The sequence below is a fragment of the Rhinatrema bivittatum genome, chromosome 5 (genome assembly GCF_901001135.1).
Source record: "Rhinatrema bivittatum chromosome 5, aRhiBiv1.1, whole genome shotgun sequence".
Lineage (NCBI taxonomy): Eukaryota > Metazoa > Chordata > Amphibia > Gymnophiona > Rhinatrematidae > Rhinatrema > Rhinatrema bivittatum.
Genome location: NC_042619.1, coordinates 309,423,668 through 309,447,200, shown reverse-complemented (window position 1 = coordinate 309,447,200; position 23,533 = coordinate 309,423,668). Strand labels below are relative to the sequence as shown.

Genomic DNA, 23,533 nt, shown 5'->3' with positions numbered 1-23,533 from the left:
CAGGTAAATCCATGCTGCCTCTGGTCCAGCAATTCTTCTGACTGTAGATAGTTCACTATTCTTTCTTTCAGGAGCAACTCCATTACTTTTCCCACCACCGAGGTGAGGCTAACTGGCCTATAGTTTCCAGCCTCCTCTCTGCTCCCACTCTTGTGAAGTGGGACCACCACCACTCTTCTCCAATTACTCGGTACCACTCCCGTTTCTAGGGATCTATTGAACAGGTCACGCAGCGGACCTGCCAGCACATCTCTTAGCTCCCTCAGTATCCTGGGATGAACCTCATCAGGCCCCATGGCTTTGTCCACGTTCAGTTTTCCTAGCTCTTCCCATACATTCTCTTCTGTAAACGGAGTTTCATCTACTCCACTCCCCTCCAGTTTCTTGTTAACTAGCGATGGTCCTTCTCCAGGGTCCTCTTTAGTCAACACCGAACTGAAGTATTCGTTTAATATTTCTGCCATTTCTTTGTCTCTCTCCACACATTGATCCTTTTCACCTTTCAATTTCACTATACCACTTTGGACTTTTCTCCTTTCTCTGATGTATCTGAAAAATGTTTTGTCACCTCGCTTTACCTCTTTGGCAATCCTTTCTTCTGCTTGACATTTTGCTGTCTTGATTACTTTCTTCATCTCCCTCAGTTCCACCAGATATTCTTCCTTGTGATCCTCCCTTTGGGATCCTTTATATTTCTTAAACGCTGTTCTTTTAGCTTTTATTTTATCAGCCACCTCCTTTGAGAACCAGATAGGTTTCATTTTTCTCTTGCTTTTCTTTACTTTTTTAACATATAGATTAGTTTTCTTGGTAATTGCTCCTTTTAGTTTGCCCACTGTTGTTCCACATCTCTCATGTTCTCCAAGCCTTCTAGTTCTTCCTCCAGGTACTTCCCCATTTCAACAAAGTCCGTGTTTTTGAACTGCAAAACTCGGGTCTTCGTGCGACTTCTCCATATCCTATTTGTGATATGAAGCCATACCGTTTGATGATCACTGGTGCTGAGGTGGGCACCCACCCGGACATTAGAGACATTATCTCCATTAGTGGAGACCACCCACATTCTGCTCCTGCATGGCGGGCCTTGCCGCAGTGCTTCCATGCGGCCCGGAGGCTGCCGCCATTCCCTTTGCAGCCTGGTGACTGCCGCCATCAATGCCGCTGCTTCCTCTTCTGTGCGGCTTGGAGGTTGCCATCGCTGCCATCTTCGTGGCTAGGCCACCGCCGAAGCTCTTCCACTCCGTGGCCAGGAGGCCACCAATGACATCCTCTTCTGTGGCCAGGTGGCCACCCTGGAGCTCCTCTTCACACGGCCTGGAGGCCGCCATCATCTTCTTTCTTCAGCGGCGTGAAGCTGCCATTGTCTTCTCTCCTGCGGCAGGAGCCACCTACGATGCCTCGGGTCTGCTTCCTCTTCGCAGCATGGATGCCGCTGTCCGAGGTCCTACCTTCTTCTTTAGGCATGAGGCCGCGCCTCTCTTCTGAATTTAAAGGGCCAGTCCGCCTCGCTCCTCTTAATGATGTCATCTTGGGCGTTCCTCTTCAGCCCTACAAAAGGGCTCAGCCTTCAGTTCCTCTTCGCCTTCACAAGGAGTCAGTCATGGAGCAGGACTGCTCCTGGATCCTCTGTTCCAGCTCTTCAATCCAGAGTCTCTGATGTCCTCCTCTGCTTCTTCAAGGCACTCTGTTCTTCGTGAGAATTCCCTTGTTTTCATCTGTGGTTCCTGACCCTTTGCAACTTCATTCTATGTCCTGGTCTCTCGCCGGATCCCACGTCCTTGTCTTCTGATGTCTTCGTCATCCAACCTTCCTGATGTCCTTACCTTCAGATCTTCCTGAAGTCCTCACTTTCTGATGTCCTGTTCTTCCTGAGTCCATCATCCAGTTGTTCTGCCTCTCGGGGCCTCCACGATGCTTTTGACTGAGTGACCTGGGAGTCTGAAGTCCAGATGTCCAGATGTCTCAGAGATCTTGTTCTCCAGTTCTCTCGACACCTCCACGATGCTGTTGACTGAGTGCCCTGGGGGTTGAAGTCCAGATTTCCTGATGTTCCAGATATTTCATGTACAAATGTCCTTGTCTTCAGATTCCTCTGATGTCTTCGTCTTCAGATCTTTCGCTATCAAGCGTTCAGACCCTTTTGGCTCCCTCTTCAGGGAAACCTTCAGACTCTTTGGCTCACTCGGTGCAAAGAACTCCTGGCTCTCAGGGAACAAGTCCGATCTCTGGAGGCTAGAATGGCAGACTTAGAGGAGCTGAGGCAAACAGAGAGGTACCTTGATGAGAACTTCAGGGACATAGTAGCCAAGTCCCAAATCCAGTCTGGCAGCCCCAGTGCTGCCTTGGATCAGAAAGGTCTCCCAGATGGAGAACATTACCCTGGTATAGCAGGAAGTGATCCTGTAGCAAGGACCTGCTCTCCAGGTGACTTATTGTCCTCATGCACTGAGGACAAGTCTCTAGGGCTATTGCCCAGGAGGGAAGGGAAGGGAAGGGTTAGGCTGGCCTTCATATGGGGCTGATCTGGGAATGGCATCAATATGTAGGTTGAAATCCCCCAGGGTAACAATTGGAGTTTGGTTAGTAATATTATTAGTTAATACTTCTATCGGGGGGGAACTGTTATATTCTAATACTCCAGGTGGACAATATACTAGACAAAGACTCAGTTTTTCAGATTTTAAAATGATGATTTCAAATGGTGGTACAATATCAGGTTTTAGCAGGTTAAATTTTAGTTCTTTTTTAGCTGTTACCATTAAGCCCCCTCCTTTAGGGTAGATTTTAAAAGGTGCACGCATGTGTCCATCCATGATCGCTACCTGGCACACACACATGGATGCGACAATTTTATAACATACGTGGGCCAAGTGCACATACGCGCCAGATTTTATAATCCGTGCGCATATGTGTGGGAGGTGCACGAAAGGAGGGGTAAAATGTTGAAAATTTGCACGCCAACGAGATCATCTTGATTTACAAACTATCCCATGGTCAGACCATAAACTTATTATTGCTAACCTATCTATTCATAGTAAAATCAGCCCAGTAAAAGATGGGCATGTATCCTTTTCATACCATAAACCCATGAATATAGATGATCTAAACAAGAAACTATCTGAGCAATTGATAAATATTTCATATGATAACATTCATACTGCAGTTGATTCCTTTCCTACCCCCTACCCTAACCTCCCTTCCCCTTTCCCTTCCCCTCTCCTCCCCACCCTCTAAATCCCCCTTTTTGTTTTTACCTTTTTTCCTTCGAGTTACTTCAGGTCCCGACCTGAAGTAACTTGTGAGCGCCAGCAGCTGGCCGGCGAGCGAGGCTCCAGGACATCGAGGAACAGCCCTGTCCCGGCCCGCTCCGCCCCCTGGTCCGCCCATCCCCACCCCCCGGCCCGTCCATTTGTCAGGGCCCGGCACTTATGCGTGTAGCGTCACTCACGCGCGTGGCTGGGCCCTTTTTAAAATGTACGCAGCATGCACAGGGCCCGGCCACAGGCGTATATGGCAATTTCTACGTGCATGGCTGATTTAAAATCCGGCTGTTTGCATCCTAATATTGGTATTTAATTTATTTATTTATTTAAATTCTTTTAATATACCGATGCTCAAGACCAGGTCTTATCGTACCGGTTTACAGTAAACAAGGGGTAACCAGTTAACAGAGCAAACAGAGGTAACATTATATAGATGATGATTGATTTGATTAGTTAATACAGTATCACTTGTTTTTAACCAGTTTCAGTTATACAACATATTGCAGGTTGAATATCTACCAACAGGCCATTGATAATAATGATCTTTTTTGTTAAAGACTGTGCATTTACTAGAATTAACGATAGCGTCATATAAGATAGCAAGCATTTTAGATGCCAATTAAATTTCTTGTTTGAGAAATCTTTCTATTTTTTTGCATTTTTGTCCATGAGGAAATGGTGTATTTATTCCCTTAAGTTGTTGAGTTTCCTCTATTGATTGACTAAAGTGTAGCAGGAGCTATGAAAGTGGGAATTTTTGGTGAGTTTGTGTCCTTTTGGTTTCTGCCCTTATCAGGCAAGGGCGGGTAATGGGGGACCTCCAGCACGTAACCGGCTGGATTAGCCAGCCTGGAGGCTGCTGGGGCCCCGAGACGCCCAGCTGGGAGGGGGACCTTGTAGGGACTCTTCCCCTCAAGGGAAGAGTCCCATGGCCGTGGAGTGGAGTGGAATGGAATGGGTTTCTTCCTCCTCCCAAAGAACTAACCATGAGATGAAGGAGAGACATAACAAGAAGATGAAAGGAAGAAGAGGTCATTCCTCCCTCTGAGGCAGTGCGCCAGGAGTTCAGGAGTGGGGTGAATCCCAGAAGAGGAGGAGTACCTCAGAGTATTTCTTGAAGCTAGCGGTCTGGGAAACCTGCACCACAGAATGTGGAGTTAAAATTGTAAGGGAGGTTGAAGACCACAGGAGTAGGGCTGCCAACATTTCCATGGAGCAGGACCGGGCACTTGGGGGCCAGGGGGGAGGGGCAGCTGGCTGCAGCCCCCCCCCCCCCCTCCACCACCCTCTTTTTACCTTTCAAATTGAACGTTGATTTTTTCCTAGGCAGATTCTGCCTGCCTGTCTTTGGGGCTCAGTTCGACTCTCCTATTCCTCTGCAACTCCCAGGAGCACAGCGTGAATTGGAAACAAGTGCCACACAGCTGTGGGAGAGGCAGAGGAGGAGGAGAACCAAACCGAGCCCCGAAAACAGGCAGGTGATTGGAACGCTGCCAGGCTGTCACCTCTGATTGGCCCCTGGCCTTGCCTGACCGGGTTTCACAGTGTCCGGTTATCCTTGTAACTGGACACTACAACAGGCTGCAAAACCGGGTGGCGGGCACCCTAAACAGGAGTGTGACTAACTCACGTGACTGAGAGCTGCCTTTCGTCCCCATTAGATGTGAATGTTGATCTGGGTGTGCTAAATGGCGAACCCCTGTCCTCAGCAGGGTTGGGAATATGGTACTGCATATGAAGAATGTGACAGAGTAAACTGTCCTTTCAGGTTGGTCCATGGGAAAAGCAGTTTTGTGAGAAAGGTATTGAAGAGAAGGAATGTACCATTATGTTCCTAAGTAAATTGGGATTTTGTGTGATTCTATTTGGAAGCCCAAGAATTTCTGATGTATTCAGTTATCCAAAATGTAACCTCCTTCACATCCATGTATACAGTTGTGGGTTGGTTCATCCAGTAAAAATAAAGTTAACTGGTAGAAATGTGAAACTTGGTGTCTGCTACATTACTCAGCCAGTACTGGGGTGAAGTCTGTGATCGGAGTTCATGGAGCAGAACTGAAGGGAGTCCTTCCTATCCAGTCTAAGAGAATAGCTTCATGCTCTGTTCCTGCTGTTGCTCTTAAGGTTCGCTTCACCATCTGCATGACCGAATTCTAGAACCCACCAAACAAATTTGGAAAGGAGGATCCTTATCTATTAGAGAAACCCTATCCATTATTGTATGTACCCCGTGAGGAAGATGATGGAGAAGATTATGAGAGACTTAAGCTATAGTATTAGTGTTTGTTACTTACGTTGATGAATGCAGTTGATGATGGGAGTATTTAGCTGTAGGATGTCACATGCCTGCTGTTTCTTATCTGCCTCTTTTATCTTCTCGTTTTCCAGGTCATCAAGTTGAACGCCCTGAGCAGAGAATGGAGATGAACTGTTAAAGCTCCCTCAGTATATCTCTTATGGTTACATATTGTAATTGGCACAGCCTTGATTTGTTGATACTCTGCTACCTCACTCCCTTAGCTTTTCAACTGTGAACTTGCTTGCAGATGCTGGCTGGAGTAAGAGAGGTGATGGAAAATATATATTTTTTTCTATGGTGCTCCTCATTATGGACCCTCTTTTGAAAAGGAAAAATCTCTACTTGGTCAATTGCATGTTGGTTTGGAGGTTGTTTTTTGGTTTGTTTTTTTACAGCAAACTGTACTAAATTTTCTGCAAAGCGTTTGTACATTTGAACAAACTCAAATATCTGCACAATTCCAATACAGAATAAGTGAAAATGGAGTAGCCAGTTACACTATTCCTAAGTAAATCATTCTTTTCAGGATGAGAGCCTGTTATTGTAATGGGAAAGGAAAATGGCAGCCTGAATGGACCTGAGGATCCTAATCAGCCATCATAAGTGCAGAAAATCTCCAGTAATCATTGGGAAACATCTTTTCCCCTGGAAAGTGTTCTAGTTTTATGCCCTCGCTGCTGGACCTGTCAGCACTGCCAGTTGAGCAGTCGCCATCTCTGCTAACATCAATCGCTTTCTTATAAAACGAATAGCTCCAGAGGCTTTGAGGCTGGTATTCTGAAAAAAGCTCAGCACCCACATTTAGGTAATCTATTTCCAGCCAAACTTAGGAGCCTACATTTTCAGCTGAAAATTAATTTCAATTTAGGGACCTAGAACTTAGGGGGTCTAAATTTTAGGCCAGCTATTCACTTGCCTGGACTTAGGTTCTTAAGTTAGATGCCTACTGCTAAAAATCAGTGCCAGGTAGTAACTCTTTTTCCCTCTCTAGCACTTACCTTATAGCCACCTACATTTTGGGCTCCTAAATTCAGGATTCTAGAGAAACTAAAAGATTAGATTTAAGCACTCAGCCTTAATACATTTTCAAAAGGGCTAACAGAGGATCCTAACTTAAAAAGTTAGGAATCTGAACCCTTTGAAAATTGACCTCTTTGCCACTTTCAATTTCTCCCATCCCAATATAACAAGATCTTGCTGCTCGTGCTCGTCAGTCTCTGACTTTACTTACATCTCAGACCTGTTCTTACTGTCAGATGAAGCATGACTGGCCCCAGACTTCTCTGTGGAAGGACTAAATGAGGGAGTAGAGGAGTGCTTTCTAAAGCAAGGAACAACACTATTAGCATGATGAATCCTCTTCCTAGTGCGGGTCTGGTAAAATAACAAAGCTGTCTATGGGGTGCTGCCCTTCCTACCACTGCTTAGGGCCTTTTTTTTTTTTTTTTTTTGACAGCTGGAACAGATTTGCTGGCTGCACTAGACTGGGACTATTGCCCTCGTGATGGGGCTGATGGCTTTGGAAAAGAAATAGTCCATGGAAGTAACTCATTGCCACACAATTAACTTTAACAAAAGCAGTGCCGGTGGATGCTTCTGGACGTACGTTAGCATTCTGAAACCAGGACATGGAGAATAACTGCGTAATTTACTTTTGTTTATATAGTTTCTAACTGCCACATTGGTGTGAAGTCGGCGTGCACTTTTTGCCTGTGCATTTTGCATGAGTTTTCAAAGTAAAAGTATGAGTGCATTTTCATGTTCAAAACTGGCCCGGTCAAACTACCTGCACACATGTACACCTGCTAATTTATGTGGATAGGTTTTCCAAGGAAAAATACATCCATATTTCAAAAGAATGTCTGTAAGTGTAAGCCCCTCCAAAACCCCAGCTCTGGAAACACGTCGTCTCACCGCAGGGGAAGTTACGTGCGCAGGGGCACTTCGTGTGTAAGGGGAGAGCAATTTTCTATAAGCTTATTATTATCTGCAGGTAAAGCACCGAGTGACCTGCAGAAATGGCTTTTAAAATTATCCTCACAGATGGTAGGTTTCAAAAGCCATTTACCCAGGCAGACAGGCTGTCTAAAAATTTCCCATCCTGTACACAGGTAAAAGTATGCACAAGGATAGACAGCGGGCCTGCTTTTACCCACAGGAAAGTTAGGTGGGATGTGAGCGAAAGCATGTGGCCATTTCCATTTTCAAAACTAGGTCTGTTGTTTTTCAGGGGAAAAGAATCTGCAAAACAGGGAAGTGCAAATCTCTGTGGGTACTTTTACAAAGAGAAAGCATGCTCGCACTTTTTCTTTCAGAACTGGTGCAAAGTCTGTGTGAGAAAGTAGCCGGGGAATTAGTTTTGAAAATTGCCCCCTGTCCTCCTAAAGGCTTTTTCACCAGAGCTCATTTTGCCAGTTCCCAGAATTATTGCCTTAAGAATAACTTCATGACTAGCACATTATTACTGTCATTATGTTGCTTCCGTGCTCGTTACCAGCCTAGAACTAAGTCTTCACTCATGCCAGAGCAGAAAAAGACTGTCCTGTGTGATTTGTGACAGTCTCTCACTGTGGGCGCGCAAGTGCTATATGGGCTCTACCTGTGCCTTCCTTGTACAATCCACTCTTTAAAAAAATTAGTTTGAGAACACAGGGGCATGGAAACAGTGAGCATTTATATAGTGTGATGTGCCTTGATTCATTTTACTGTGTTCACTACCCAGCACAGAATCAACCATTACTTTCTGCTCATCTCTAAGTAAGTTTGAAATATACTCTGCTGGATAGTGAACACAATGAAAGGAGAATCCTTTACACCAAATCCTTGCAAGTTTCTGCCAGACTGTTTTAAAACATCCATGGAGAACTGTGTTTTGTTTTTTGGGGGGTTTTTTTGCAGACATGGACTATCTCTGAAAGTGACCTTCAGTAACCAAGACAGCAAAGTGCAACTTTCTGAAGAACTACCTGACATGCTGTGCATTGAGTTGCTGCAGGCACAACACATGATTCTCACCATCAGGTGAATTTTTACAGCCAGGCGTGCACCAAAACCGGAAGATAAGCGCACAAGGCGGGCCGGTGCGCACTGAGCGATTTTAAAAAGCTGCCTGGATACGCACGTACTTGCCGCCATGCACACAAATGAAAAGTTCCCAAAAAAGGGCAGGGAGTGGGTGGGGCCTGGGCGGGGCACGGGCGTTCCTGGATTGCGCATTGACATCTGCGCGTAAATACTTATGTGCAAAGGCACGCGCCGGCTTCCCCTGCCGCATAACTTTACTTCAGCTATGAACGATGTGCAACTTATAAAATAAAGATAAATAGACAGATCGGGGGGGGGGGGGGGGGAGTTAAGGATTGAGGCTAACAGGAGAGAAGGGAGACTATTAAAACAGAAGGGTTTGGAAGTCCTATTCCTACTGTCCCTTCTGTCAGAATAGCAAGACTAAAGTTAGAGAACGGGTATCATTAGCAGGACCTATACTATGGAACACCATACCACTAGAAATCAGATTACAAAGAGACCTCAAAACTTTTTAAAAAGTTTAAAAACCTGGCTTTTTAAACAAGCTTATCACAAAGAGAATGGAGAATAGAAAGTAGAAGGGAGCAGGCAGTAGAACATCTGCACATAGCACTTAACTCAATATGTGCGCATTTTTATTATTTTATCTCACTGCTAACATAAGAGGAAATATACAGTTTATAAAATTATACTTGTAATTAAAAATGATACATGTATAAAAGGACAAGATTTATCACATTCACCAAATAGTATTTATCATGAAATTATGTAACCGAATCTTTATGGCACCTGTTTAGAATGTATGATCGTATACATTTATCAGCATTAATTTATGTGCCTTCCTGTAAACCGTTGTGATGGTATATAACTTAATGACAGTATAGAAAAGGTTTTAAATAAATAAAATACCAGGACGAACTGGGAATGAACTGGTAAAACTGGTAATGGTATACACGCGCGTATGTTATAAAATGGCCATGTTCTTGGGAGTAGGCCTACGAATGCAGGAATATGTTTAAAAGTTACCGTCTCTGGCTTTCCATTGTTATCACTACATAATATTTGACATCTCTGTGCGTAAGATTCCAACTTTTTGCTTTCTGACACAAGAACAAGAAAAGCAAACTGTGTCATAAGCTGTGTGATCGCTTGAAAGACTAGTAAGCAGCAAAAAAGATATAACTGACCTAGAAAAAGTTCAGAGAAGGGCAACAAAACTGATTACGAGGATGGAATGGCTTCCTAATGAAGAAAGGCTAAACAGGTTTGGGCTCTTTGGCCTGGAGAGGAGACGACTGAGAGGGGATATGATGAATGAAACCCCCTTCCAGGGCTGCCGAGGAGAGAGAGAGTGTGCTGCTATTGAAATGAACTGCAATAGAAAGAGGTAGTTGCAAATATAGCAACGTGGCCTAGAACATCAATATACCTCCTATTGGGAGGTGCAAACTGAAAAACAGAATAAGCTTGACTGCTAGAGATCCATACATACACAAAAATTCATGCTAGCAAAATATCTGACCTCATCCACAAATACAATAAACAGACAGCCCCTAACCAACTATAGGATAGGTAATCACAGGCCAGAAACAGAAATATGCAGACAAAAACTGAACTGGAAACCCCAAAAAGTCAGACTCTGTATGCAATGCAACACTAGAGAAATAAAAACAGAAATGCATTTCCTCCTGTAATATGCAAAATACAAAAATAGCAGAGACACACATTTTCCAACACTGACAGAGAAAATCCAAAACTTCCCACCAAAGAATGAACAAGAAAGAGGAGAATCTGCAGTTATAGCAGCAAAATATACGGTATCCTGTCACCAGGCCAGAAATGAAAGCTGACCACGGACAATAAGGGCCAGTACCAAAATCTGAGTTTTGTTCATGTCGTTATTCCTTATTTTCTAATGTTTTTCCTTTCTTCCGCTTTATTTTAATCATTATAGGGCAGATTTTCAAAGCCTTACGCGCGTAGGGCGGGGTTACGCACTGCAGACCTATTTTCGAAAGGCCCAGCGGCGCGCATAAAGCCTCGGGATGCGTATAAGTCCCAGGGCTTGAAAAAAGGGGCAGGGCGGGGGCGGGGCTGGAGCCTCCAAGCACAGCGGCCATTTGTTGCTGTGCCCGGGATCGCGGGGTGGCCATTGGCTGGCGCGCGCAACTTGCGCCTGCCCAAGGCAGGCGTAACTAGATAAGATACATTTTTTAGGGGGATTTAGCTTAGGGCTGGGTGGCAGGAGAGTTAGGGGAAGAGAAGGGAAGGTGGGGTGGGGGGGGTAGGGAAGTTCCCTCCGAGGCCGCATGCATGGTATAAAATCGGTCGTACATTTGTGTACCAAGTTTACCATGCAAATAGATCTTTACCCTGACAATAAAAGTCTTCAAGCCAGGAGACAAGGTCTGGTTGTCAACCAAGCACCTCAGACTTAAACTACCCTCCTCTCGGTTCGCTCCTCGCTACGTGGGACCATTCCCAGTCCTTCAACGTATTGGCAAAGTCACCTACCATCTGAAGCTACCACCTGGTCTCCACATCCATAATCTCAGCGAATTCTCTTCCAAATCTCAAGACCCACCTGTCATCAATGCAGAAGACGATTTAGAATTCAAAGTCGAAGAGATTCTGGATGTTCGTAAAAGAGCAATACTTGGGAATACCTTCTGAAATGGGAAGGTTTTGGCCCCGAAGAAAACTCTTGGGAGCCTCAGACCAATATCCTGGACAAAGAGATGCTTCGTCAGTTCCACATCGCGCATCCTTCAAAACCCAAGTCTAGTACCCGAAGAGGAAATCGCCCTTTGCAGGGGGGTACTGCTGCGACCATCGCTGCCCGACGTCTCCACCCCACCCACCTTACCTCTGTGGTGACTCCCTCTTTGCTTGTTGGATATTTGGCTGCCATGGCGTCATCTTGCCACCATCCTCCTGCGTCCCCGGACCGGCAAGATGCTGCACTCTGCCATGTTTCCCAGAAGCCTAAGGGCATGCGCGCGGCGAGGCCCCGACTCAAGTACCAGCAGTGGCATGCCATCCGGGTATTTAGCCTGCCCTTTGTTGCTAGCTATTTGAGTTAGCAAGGATCGTGAATGGATGGAAAGCCTCCAGTCTGAGCTACTCTGCCACGTCCTTGCTGCCGCTGGAAGCTCTCTCCGCCCTTCTGGGTATTTCTCTAACTTGGGTACCCGCTCCTCGGGGGCCCTTTGCTTTCTTTCAGGTGCCAATCTGGGATCAGGTACTCGCTCCTCGAGGGCCTGCTCTCCCTGGCTCGGTGCCTGTATACAACTATTTCTGCCTGCTGGGATCTTCACCTATACAGCCACCAACTTACAGGCCAATTCAGTAAAAGTCGCAGGAGAGCGGGCGAGCGCTCACTCACCCGGCGCGCACAGGCCACTCTCCTGTGCGCGCGATTCAGTATTTAAATGAAGGCCTGCGGTAAAAAGAGACGCTAGGGACATTAGTGCGTCCCTAGTGTCTCTTTTTTGACAAGAGAGGCGGCTGTCAGCAAGTTTGACAGCCGACGCTCAATTTTGCCGGCGTCGGTTCTCAAACCCATTGACAGTCATGGGTTCAGAAACCAGACGCCGGCAAAATTGAGCGTCCGGTTTTCAACCCGCGAGCTGCGGGCCGATTTTAAATTTTTTATTTTTTTTATTTTTAATTATTTTTAACTTTTGGGACCTTCGACTTAATATTGCCTTGATATTAAGTCTGAGGGTGTACAGAAAAGCAGTTTTTACTGCTTTTCTGTACACTTTCCCAGTGCCAAGAGAATTTAACGCCTACCTTTGGGTAGGCGCTAATTTCTGAAAGTAAAATGTGCGGCTTGGCTGCACATTTTACGTACTGAATCGCGCGGGAATAACTAATAGGGCCATCAACATGCATTTCATGTTGCGGGCGCTATTAGTTTCGGGGGGTTGGACGTGCGTTTTCAACCCCTTATTGAATGAGGGGTAAAGGTAGCGCGTCGAAAATGCAAGTCCAAACGCCGGAGCGCACTGTACTGTATCGGCCTGTTAGTGAATAATCTAACATTCTCAGTCTATCTCATCTATAGCTCTGCTGCACTGGGAACCTGCATCCAGATCTCCCTATACTATCTCTGTGAGACCGGTCTCCTCTGCCGAGGGTCCCTGGACTGCTAACCCTGGATCACCTCACTACTGCCATCTCTGGTGGTATATCTCAGCTGTATAATAAAAGACAAATCTCTGTGTTTGCATGTCTCGAGTCTAGCCTAGTACTGTGGTTCCTCATGGGGCTCCTCCCCGTGGGCGTGGTCATCGCCACAGTACTCAAGAATCCACTCAAACACCTCAAAACCATAACATATTCAAGGTGCGGTCTCACCATGGAGTGATATAGAGGCATTATGACATTTTCCATTTTATTAACCATTCCCTTCCTAATAATTCCTAACTTTCTGTTTGCTTTTTTGACTGCTGCAGCACACTGAGCCGACGATTTTAAAGTTTTATCCACTATGATGCCTAGATCTTTTTCCTGGGTGGTAGCTCCTAATATGGAACCTAACATTGTGTAACTATAGCAAGGGTTATTTTTCCCTATATGCAACACCTTGCACTTGTCCACATTAAATGTCATCTGCCATTTGGATGCCCAATCTTCCAGTCTTGCAAGGTCCTCCTGTAATGTATCACAATCCGCTTGTGATTTAACAACTCTGAATTATTTTGTATCATCCGCAAATCTGATAACCTCACTCATCGTATTCCTTTCCAGATCATTTATAAATATATTGAAAACTACAGATCCCTGCGGCACTCCACTGTTCACCCTTTTCCACTGAGAAAATTGCCCATTTAATCCTACCCTCTGTTTTCTGTCTTTTAACCAGTTTGTAAACCACTTTAACCAGTTTGTAATCTTATGTTCTTATCTGTGCAGGAACCACAGGTGGCAGATGGTGAAGGGCAATGCAACATATTGTATTACATGCAGTGCATATAACCTTTTCCTTCTGCTTGATCACTTCTAGAATCCACATGGTTCAGTGCATCAAGCAGAATGCTCTGAATTAACAATAACTCTTTTTTTTAAATGAAATGTCCTTATGGCCAAGGTGCTTCACCCAGAACACACACACGCCCTGGCCTAGACGGCTTCCTCCATGCACCCCCTTGCTCAGGCTGTTTATCAGGTACTCATGGGACCAGCACAGATGATCTCTGAAGAAGGGGAAGTGTTTGTAAAGCTAGGAAGGAGGGATAGAGGGAAGACTGCATGGGCTGTGTGCTCTTTATCTGCCATTATGTTCTATTTTTCTGTGGTGGTCAGGGGTAGATTCTGCATCACAGATTTGTAGATTCCGTGGCCATCCTGTGGGATAATTGCATAAATTTGCATACAGTTTTGAAGGACAATTGTCAAAGCCATTTACACAAGTAAATAACGATTTATATGCACAAAACAAGCCATCTGAAAATTGTCTTCCTGCAATATAGTTAAAAACTGTGCGTGTTATTCTACACCATGGATTGTTAGCTGCAGTTAGAGGAGGTGTTCCCAGGCATGTGTTAGGTCAGAGGAGAAGTATGCACAGAAATTGCATTCAAATCTAACTGCATTATTTTCCATTTAAATGTACCTGCAGAAAAAGTAAATGTATTTGTAATGCCCATTGCAAGCTCCAAAGCAGAGGTATGCGGGAGTTTGCTTTAACAAAGTGCGCAAAGTCAACATGTAAAAAGTACCTGCTGACTGTTTTACAAAATGTATAGTTTGAACATACCGAGATGATATGCAAATTCTGCATGAATCCCGGTATATAAAAATGTTAAATAAATAAATAAATAAACAAACAAACATTGCCCCCTATATTAGCTAATATGCCCAGAAAGGGCTATTTTGTAGAAAATCTTTCATTTTATAAACATTTTTATTGAAAAACGAAAGCTGTTCTATCTTTAAGTGTATGGACAATTTTTTGTCTTGGTTTCCCATTAATTCTTTTATCCCTCTTTTCTTACTTTTCATTTCTTTCTTTTCTCTCTTTCCATGCATCATCTCACAGCCTGTTTCCTTCTTTTCCTCCTTCTCCTCCTGTCACTTTTCTTCCCCTTCCTTTCTTCCTGTTTATTCTCTGCCCACATTCTGCCTATTAAGTTTTCTCCCTTCCTGTGACCTCCTCCTCCTTTTCATGTATTTCCTCTCCCTATGTGACTTCTCTTTCCATGTCTCCTCTCTCCTGTGGGTGTCTCCTCTTCTCCTTATTCTGTCCCATGTCTTCTGCCTCTCCCCCTCCAGGTACCTCTCTCTTCACCACCTCCATCACTGACTCATGCAATCTTTATTCCTCTCTCCCAGCCTCTCTCCTTCTCCCTGCAGACAACATCCTCTTTCCTCCCTCCCACCATCATCACCCACATGCCGCCTCATCTGCCCCACCCTGGGCTCCCTGGCTGTTAGCGGCAGCTCTGATCCTCCTCTGAAGCCACATGTCTCTGCTTTCTGTGAGACGCTGCTGCTGGTCAAACTCACAAGATCAGAGAAGGAGCAGAACTTGCCACTGCTAACCGTGGGGAAGCTGGAGGAGGTTGGGAGGAGAGAGGCTGGTGTTGGCAAGGTAGGGGGTGGAAGGAGAAGGGAGGAGGAATGAGGAAAAAAGCCAGTGGTAGCAGAGTGGCAGGGGGGAGGAGAAGGCCAGCGTCTGTGGTGAGATGAGGGAAAAGGCCATTTTCTGTGATTCTGCAAGAAAAGGGAAATTATGCGCCAATTGCTGTGGCACCCTGGGAAACTGAGGTGTGTTTCCTTAAAGTAGGAGGGTTGAAGGTTAGATGTGCTTCCCCTCCTCCTAATTAATCCTTTTATCCACAGGCTGCTTGCAGTCCAGGCAGTCTCTCTAGGTTATCAATGCCACTTCTGGTTAATCACAGGTGGGTCTTACAGGGATGCAGCCACTCACTGCCCACTGCGGTCTCTGATCGACAGGACCAGAGCAATGAAAAACTGGAGATCGTTTAGTAACCTGAAGCCTTTTCATTTTTTAACCGGTCACTCCCGCTCTTGCATGATCCTCTCCCATTCTTAAGAAACAAACTGTTCTTACCATAGACCCCTCCAAAAGAAAGGCAGCAGCTGAGCCTATATTTTCCATGGGTGTGAGCATCCTACGCCAGCAGCGACGGCGGTAAATGTCATTGGCGCGCAGTTTCAGATGGAACTTCCAGCCAAATAATGGTGCATACTCCCATGCATCCAGAGAAGGATCTAGGGACTTCTTATTTATATCTGCTGCTCCTTTTGCTGCATGCTGTCAGGAAAAGGACAAAGGGTCTGAAGTGAATGCAAAAACATAAAAAAGATGAAGGCAGAACCCCACAGCTGGACCTACAAAGCTCAGGGAATGGGCACAGGGATACAGAATCCTTCAGCTCCAGGACTTGCTGGCTCAGGGGACGGATACGGGGCTATAGGGCATTCCACTTCCTGCACAGGCTGGGCTCAGTGGATGGGCACAGGGATACAGAACCTGCCACCTGAAAGTCTGGGTGGCTCAGTGGATGGGCACAGAGATAAAGAGTCTCTCTTCTTTAGGACAGGGCAGCTCAGGGAATGGGTTCCTGGATGCCTCGCCAGTCACTGCTAGGACTGGACAAGCATAGGAATACAGAGTATATCGGTAGTGACTGGTATAAATTGGTCTCAGTTCAGATTTTGATGGACAAGTCTGGGTGCTAATTGTACACTAATTAGCACAGGCAAGAGCTGAATGGGGATAGGGCCAGATTAAGAACTGGTCAGTTATATTTATTTTTATTTATTTATTTAAAGCTTTTTTATACCGGTACGGTATTAGTAGTTACATCATACCGGTTTACATCAGAACTGAATATCCTCAGGAAACTGAATATCCTCAGGAAAGTCTGGATTCGGGGGCTTAGGCTAATTTAACCTGTTCTTGTTATTGGGACTAAAAATAAACCACAACTGGATGGACTGTCTAAGGGGTTCAGCCGATGCTATACAGAAAGGTGAGAACTCTCCTACAGTCTGGAGCAAGGAGGGCTTTGTAGGTAGGAGCATGAGGGAAACGTGATGGGTGGATGATTAGAAGCTATAGTGCAGGAACTCCCAGGGACTCATTCTCTGTTCTTATTGCACCGCAGGAACTGTCAGGAGCTCAGTCCTTGTGCTTGTAATAACAGGAATATCCAGGAGATCAGTTCTGGTTCATATCATACAGCAGAAACCTCCAGGGGCCTGGTTCCTGGGGCTACCATCCAGCAGCATCTGCCAAGGGCTCAGTTCATGTGGCTTATTGTAGAGCAAAAACTACCAGGAACTGTCAGAGGTTCAGTCCCTCTGCAGCACAGCAGGAACACTCATGAGCTCAATTATTTCCATCAGAAGCGCCTACAGAGGCTCATTGTTCGCCCCTCCAGCAACATCATTACTAAGAAAAAGAGCACTCTCAACTGCAGGACCACACCATTGGAACGCTCTCCCCCCAGACCTACGCCTCGAACCCAGTCTACCAGAGTTCAAAAAAAAGTTAAAAACCTGGCTCTTCAGGCAAGCATTCCAATCTCAAGAATTTAACTAAGCGCCTTATCCTGACTGAACTTAGGAATATTTTGTATTACAGTTAACAATATACAATATTATCCAAAATTAAATTTAAATTTAATTTTACGTTTAATTTAAGTTTAACATGCTAATTGGCTTAATTTTAATTTAATTATGAAAATATTTAAGTATTTATTGTTATTGTTCAATGTTCAAGGATTGTATTATATTTTATTGTTCTATGTATTATATGTTATTGTTCAATGTTCTTTGTAAAAAAAAACCCCGGTATGACCTCCCAGACCAGGGCAATCTTTTTGTTTCATGTAAACCGGACTGATTTGTATTGTATACAGGAATTCCGGTATATAAAAATTAAAAATAAATAAAATAAATTTTATTTAAAGTTTTTTTTTTATACCGATGATAGCACGATGATAGCACATAAGGGGTGTAGGAAGGTATAAAAAAAAACTTTAAATAAAATATATTTGGTTGTTTCACACTTCAGGAATTATCCAGACAAACATTTGTTTTCAAAAATTCAACTGCATAAGAAGAGTTAGGGTTGGGGCACTGATATTCAGTGCTCTGCGGCAAAGATACCTTGACAATTCTGGTCGGTGAACACTTTATTTGAGTATATTTAGAAACACTTAGGCCATATAAGTGCTGCTGAATTTTTGGGTAAATTTCACCGGATACTTTATCAGGTTAATCTTGCTGCTTGCCGCAGCACTGACTATCTTACCTCACAGTGTTCAGTTCCTGGGCTTTGCACCTCTGCTCACATTTGTGATATAATAGCAGAAGTTCTGTCTCACTTTCAGGTTGATTTTTTTAAAAAGTGCCCACATATGATGTCACTGAGGACTGTGACGGACGTTAAACGGCGCCAGAACACCAGGCGTCGTGCGCTGAAGGGGCACTCCCCTTTGTGCATCCCTTCGTGCATCCCGTAGTGTTAGCCATTCCCCATGTTCTTTTATATCCCTTGTTAACAATCCCCATATTTAAATGTTTAATGTATTTGACAAAGGTAACGCATAAGTTCCTGCAAATTTTGTTTAAATGTAAACCGATGTGATATGTAAAATCGAACACCGGTGGCGATGTCCTTTCGTGGATTGCAAACTGGCTAAAAGACAGGAAACAGAGAGTAGGATTAAATGGGCAATTTTCTCAGTGGAAGGGAGTGGACAGTGGAGTGCCTCAGGGATCTGTATTGGGACCCTTACTGTTCAATATATTTATAAATGATCTGGAAAGAAATACGACGAGTGAGATAATCAAATTTGCAGATGACACAAAATTGTGCAGAGTAGTTAAATCACAAGCAGATTGTGATAAATTGCAGGAAGACCTTGTGAGACTGGAAAATTGGGCATCCAAATGGCAGATGAAATTTAATGTGGAAAAGTGCAAGGTGATGCATATAGGGAAAAATAACCCATGCTATAATTACACGATGTTGGATTCCATATTAGGTGCTACAACCCAAGAAAGAGATCTAGGTGTCATAGTGGATAACACATTGAAATCGTCGGTTCAGTGTGCTGCGGCAGTCAAAAAAGCAAACAGAATGTTGGGAATTATTAGAAAAGGAATGATGAATAAAACGGAAAATGTCATAATGCCTCTGTATCGCTCCATGGTGAGACCGCACCTTGAATACTGTGTACAATTCTGGTCGCCGCATCTCAAAAAAGATATAATTGCGATGGAGAAGGTACAGAGAAGGGCTACCAAAATGATAAGGGGAATGGAACAACTCCCCTATGAGGAAAGACTAAAGAGATTAGGACTTTTCAGCTTGGAGAAGAGACGACTGAGGGGGGATATGATAGAGGTGTTTAAAATCATGAGAGGTCTAGAACGGGTAGATGTGAATCGGTTATTTACTCTTTCAGATAGTAGAAGGACTAGGGGACACTCCATGAAGTTAGCATGGGGCACATTTAAAACTAATCGGAGAAAGTTCTTTTTTACTCAACGCACAATTAAACTCTGGAATTTGTTGCCAGAGAATGTGGTTCGTGCAGGTAGTATAGCTGTGTTTAAAAAAGGATTGGATAAGTTCTTGGAGGAGAAGTCAATTACCTGCTATTAGGTTCACTTAGAGAATAGCCACTGCCATTAGCAATGGTTACATGGAATAGACTTAGTTTTTGGGTACTTGCCAGGTTCTTATGGCCTGGATTGGCCACTGTTGGAAACAGGATGCTGGGCTTGATGGACCCTTGGTCTGACCCAGTATGGCATTTTCTTATGTTCTTATGTTCTTATAAAAGTAAATAAATAAATAAATAAATAAATATGCACGTATGCAGGCTGAGTGTGAGCAAGGTAGATTTTAGAAAGCTGCAAAATATGTGCGCATGTACCCATGCATAAGGAAGAAGGGAGCGGATAAAGGGGCAGGGGCATGGACAGGGCATGGGCGTTCCAGGGTGGGGGGCCAAGACTTATGCACGCAACTCCGAATTTTAAAACCAAAAACAGCAGAGTGCATACACCAGATCTCCGCGTATCTTTACTGCCGCTCCCGGTGAGGAACAAGTCTGTAGAACTCGAGGTTTAGGGCTTACAGGACAGGGTGAGGGGTCCAGCTCAACTGGGGACCTGTGGGATGAAGAACCAGAGGGGTCTGAAAGACCTCGCTATTAACTGGACTAATGGCAAACCTGGGAATGTGCCTCAGGCAAACATGATTTAAAATTCACTGACATACACGCGTAAAAGCTGACATGGTCTTATGGAAGACACGTGCGCACTAGCTGTACTTGAGTAACCTCTGAAAATCAGGAGCATGTTTATGCACAGTTGGTGCATTTTAAATCATATTGCGTGCAAGTGTGCGCACAAAAAAAAATTCCAGCGTATCCTTGCGCGCCGCTATGTGCGTGTATGGGCGCACGCGCGCTCGTTTTAAAATCAACCTCTTTGGGCATAGTTGCAGCACGCCAAAGCAGCCACCAGTGAGGCACACTTTACAGCTTCAGTCTGTGTAATCTCAGTACAAGGCTACATACCAGGTTTAGGAATGAGGCAATGTGAGTATCCGAGGTCTTCTGAGTTATGTCACGGCATCGTGTTCTCACCCAGCGCCGCCGGCGATAGGTATGGTACGTTTTCTCTGAAGTGTGCCAGGACCTGGGGGCTGTAGATGGATCGAAACCCACCCCGTATTCCCATCCTGCATAAAAACAGGGACAGAAAGTCAGCAAGAGACATGGGAGTGTGGAGGAGAGGCAGGAAGAAAGAGAGGTGGAGCGAGGAGAACCTGAGATGGAGAAAGGCAGAAAAAAGAAAGGGAGGGCAAGAGAGGGTAAGGGGGGAGAGATAGAAAAGGAGAAAGAAGGCAGTAGCAATAGACAAACAGAAAAAGAGAAGAGCAGGGCCGGCTGAAGCACTAGGCGAACTAGGCCTCTTTGGCGCCGCCGCTTACCTAATGGGGGTGGCAGCGCTACTGGGGAGGAGGGGGGAAATGGCATGACTGGGTGGGGCCGGAAAGACAAGGGGAGGGGGGGCAGACACAAGGCAGACGGTGCCTAGGGCCCCTAGTCCCCTTGCACCGGCCCTGGAGAAGAAACATTAGGATATGGCAGAGAAACATTCAAATACCTCAAAAGCTTAAATAATGCACAAGAACCAAATCTTTCTCAGAGAAAAGAATGCTCTAGAACAAAAGGTCACAGAATGAGACTCCATGAGGGAGGTGGAGGAGACACAGGAGCTACACTGAATTACATTTCTTCATGGAAAGGACGGTGGATGCATGGCAGGGCCTTCCGGTAGAAGTGGTGGAGTTAAAAACAGTAACAAAATTCAAGAAAGCCTGGGATAAGCACAAAGGATCTCCAGTCGCAAAGAAGCGAGGGAGGAAAGCACGGAGATCAACGGAGGTCTATGGCAATGCATGGAAATTATGTTTAGACAATCATTCACAGACTGATATGACAAATCCTGAGTTATCCCACTTCTTGATTTCTGTAACAAAACTTTCCCACTTACTTAAGTTATATATTGCCTAATGATAACTTGTTCTAATCTGCTTTTTGCCGATTCTTTATATTTATTATCTATAATTATCCTTAACATAAAACTCGTACTAGTTCTCTGTACGAAGCTGTATAAATCGTTCTCTGTATGAAGTTGTATAACTCGTTCTCTGTATGATGTTGTTGTTGTTTCGCTGTAAACCGGGGTGAAGGCACTAAGCTATACTTCGGTATATAAAAGAATATAAATAAATAAATAAATGTCAGGCAGACTAAATTGGCCTCATGTTCCTTATCTGCTGTCCCATTCCCTGTTTCCAGGAAGGGACCACAAAGGGGGTATTTCTACCCTCTCCAGAGAAAGGAGGGGGTAGAAATAGGCAGAAAGAGGCAGACACCTGCACATTCTGCCCCCTGAAAGCAGCTCCGCCCTTCACTTACATGGCAGCATTGGCGTCAGCTGGTCTGAGTGTCCCAGAATGGGTCGGGGTCCGACCCTGCCTCTCTTGTGAGGTCCGTGTGGTGTAGGTGCGTTAAGGAGGCGTACTGCTCCCCACTGGGAGGGGTGGTGAGGCTGTATAAAAACACTGCAGCCACCCGATGTAGGGGAGAACTGGAAAATGAGAGAGCCGGCCTTAGAAGTGACTCTCCAATGCAGAGCGTGGAGAACGTTTGATCGGCCATTCCCTCCACAGGGAAAGGACCAAGAAGAGAAGAATCCCTGCCTGAAAACGTTGGCTGGCACCCAGGTAAGGGACTGGCCGGGCGTTTCTGGGAGGAAGCCTGGGACTTTAGTGAGTACTGAGAAGAACAGAAACAGAGAAGATTTAACCTTGGGAAAATTTCACCAGAAAGAAGCAGCAGCAGCTTCAGTCCTGGAAGTGTACGGACTGACATGATTATGAAAGAGGCGCTAAGTGCTGAGCAGGACTAGAAGGCTCATCTGCATACTGTTCCCAGCAGCCCCTGGGAAAGGAATCCAGAGGTCACAGGGAACGATACAGACTTTCAGCTCCACAGGCCCAGCTTCTATTTTCTCTGACTAGAGGGCTTGTAAGAACATAATACTTGCCATACTGGTTTGGCCTAAAGGTCCATTGAGTGTAGTATCCCCAAGTCCACCTTAATAATGATTTATAGGGATGTGCAGAAGGAAAACATGTTTCGATTCTTTGCATTATACAGATAGATCTATCTGTATATTTTAATGTATTTTCATTTTTTAATTTTTAGCCCCTGATGCAGCCTCGATTGGCGAAACTCAGCCGGAGTCAGGCTTTTTAAATAAATTCTTTCCACGGTATAAGGTTGTCCCGTTGTTGTTTTTTGCCTTTGATAGGGGCAAGACAGGCTGGCAGAGCTGAGGTAGTCAGGTCCCTGTGGTTTTGACAGGGGCAAGACAGGCTGGCCCCAGGGAGAGTTCCCTTTCCTTTGTGTAGGAAAGGGCTCCCTAGAATGGGTTCGCCCCTAGAGTGGGGGTTTCCATTGGCATCTAGTGAGCTCTTGCTGGTCTTTTAAAATCTGGTGGACGTAGCAGATATACAAATGAGAATTTTGAAGGCCGAGGCAGAGGAGGTTTCCATGTGAACAGCGGTTCAACATGGGTCAGCGGGTGTTAAGAGATAGGCTGACTACACCCGGGGAGAGTTCCCTTTCCTTTGCACAGGAAAGGGCTCCCTAGAATGGGTTGTTGGCCCCTAGAGTAGAGCACGAGCTTTCAAAGCGTGGTGAGTCGACGTGGAGGAGGTTTCCATGTAAACAGTGGTTCAACATGGGTCAGCGGGCATTAAGAGATAGGCTGGCTACACCCAGGGAGAGTGTAGCCAGCCTACAAGAAAGGGCTCCCTAGAATGGGATGGCCCCTAGAATGGGGCCCGAGCCTTCAGTGTGGCGAGTCAACTTGGAGGAGGTTTCCATGTGAACAGCAGTTTTGGTTCAACATGGGTGAACGGGTACTAAGAGATAGGCTGGCTACATCCGGGGAGAGTTCCTTTTCCTTTGCGCAGGAAAGGGCTCCCTAGAATGGGTTGGCCCCTAGAGTGGAGCATGAGCCTTCAAAGCGTGGCGAGTCAACGTGGAGGAGGTTTCCATGAGACCAGCGGTTCTGGTTCAACATGGGTCAACGGGTACTAAGAGATAGGCTGGCTACACTCGGGGAGAGTTCCCTTTCCTTTGCGCAGAAAAGGGCTCCCTGGAATGGGTTGGCCCTGAAAGTATGGTGGTTCCATTGGCGTCTAGTGAATACCCAGAAGCTATTAACTGTACTTATGCGCTTCAGCTGATGACAAAGGAACTTGAAGAGCTCTCAGAAATAAGAAAACTGCTACTTAAGTCCAAATCTACAATATCAACCTATGTTGACTTTGTACCCTACACTGCCTCTGTAAACTATGGGAACACAG

The 23,533-nt window shown here is 45.2% G+C and overlaps 1 protein-coding gene across 1 annotated transcript in view; it reads right to left on the bottom strand.

Moving 5' to 3' along the window:
- The window catches only part of FER1L5 (fer-1 like family member 5), a 495,517-nt gene that overhangs the window by 319,218 nt on the left and 152,766 nt on the right, over positions 1-23,533 (bottom strand). The window contains exons 28-29 of the mRNA XM_029603280.1: positions 20,232-20,326; positions 5,558-5,669 (exon numbers count right to left, since the gene is read on the bottom strand). Coding sequence (XP_029459140.1) covers positions 5,558-5,669; positions 20,232-20,326 — 207 coding nt within the window. The remainder of the gene's footprint in view (positions 1-5,557; positions 5,670-20,231; positions 20,327-23,533) is intronic.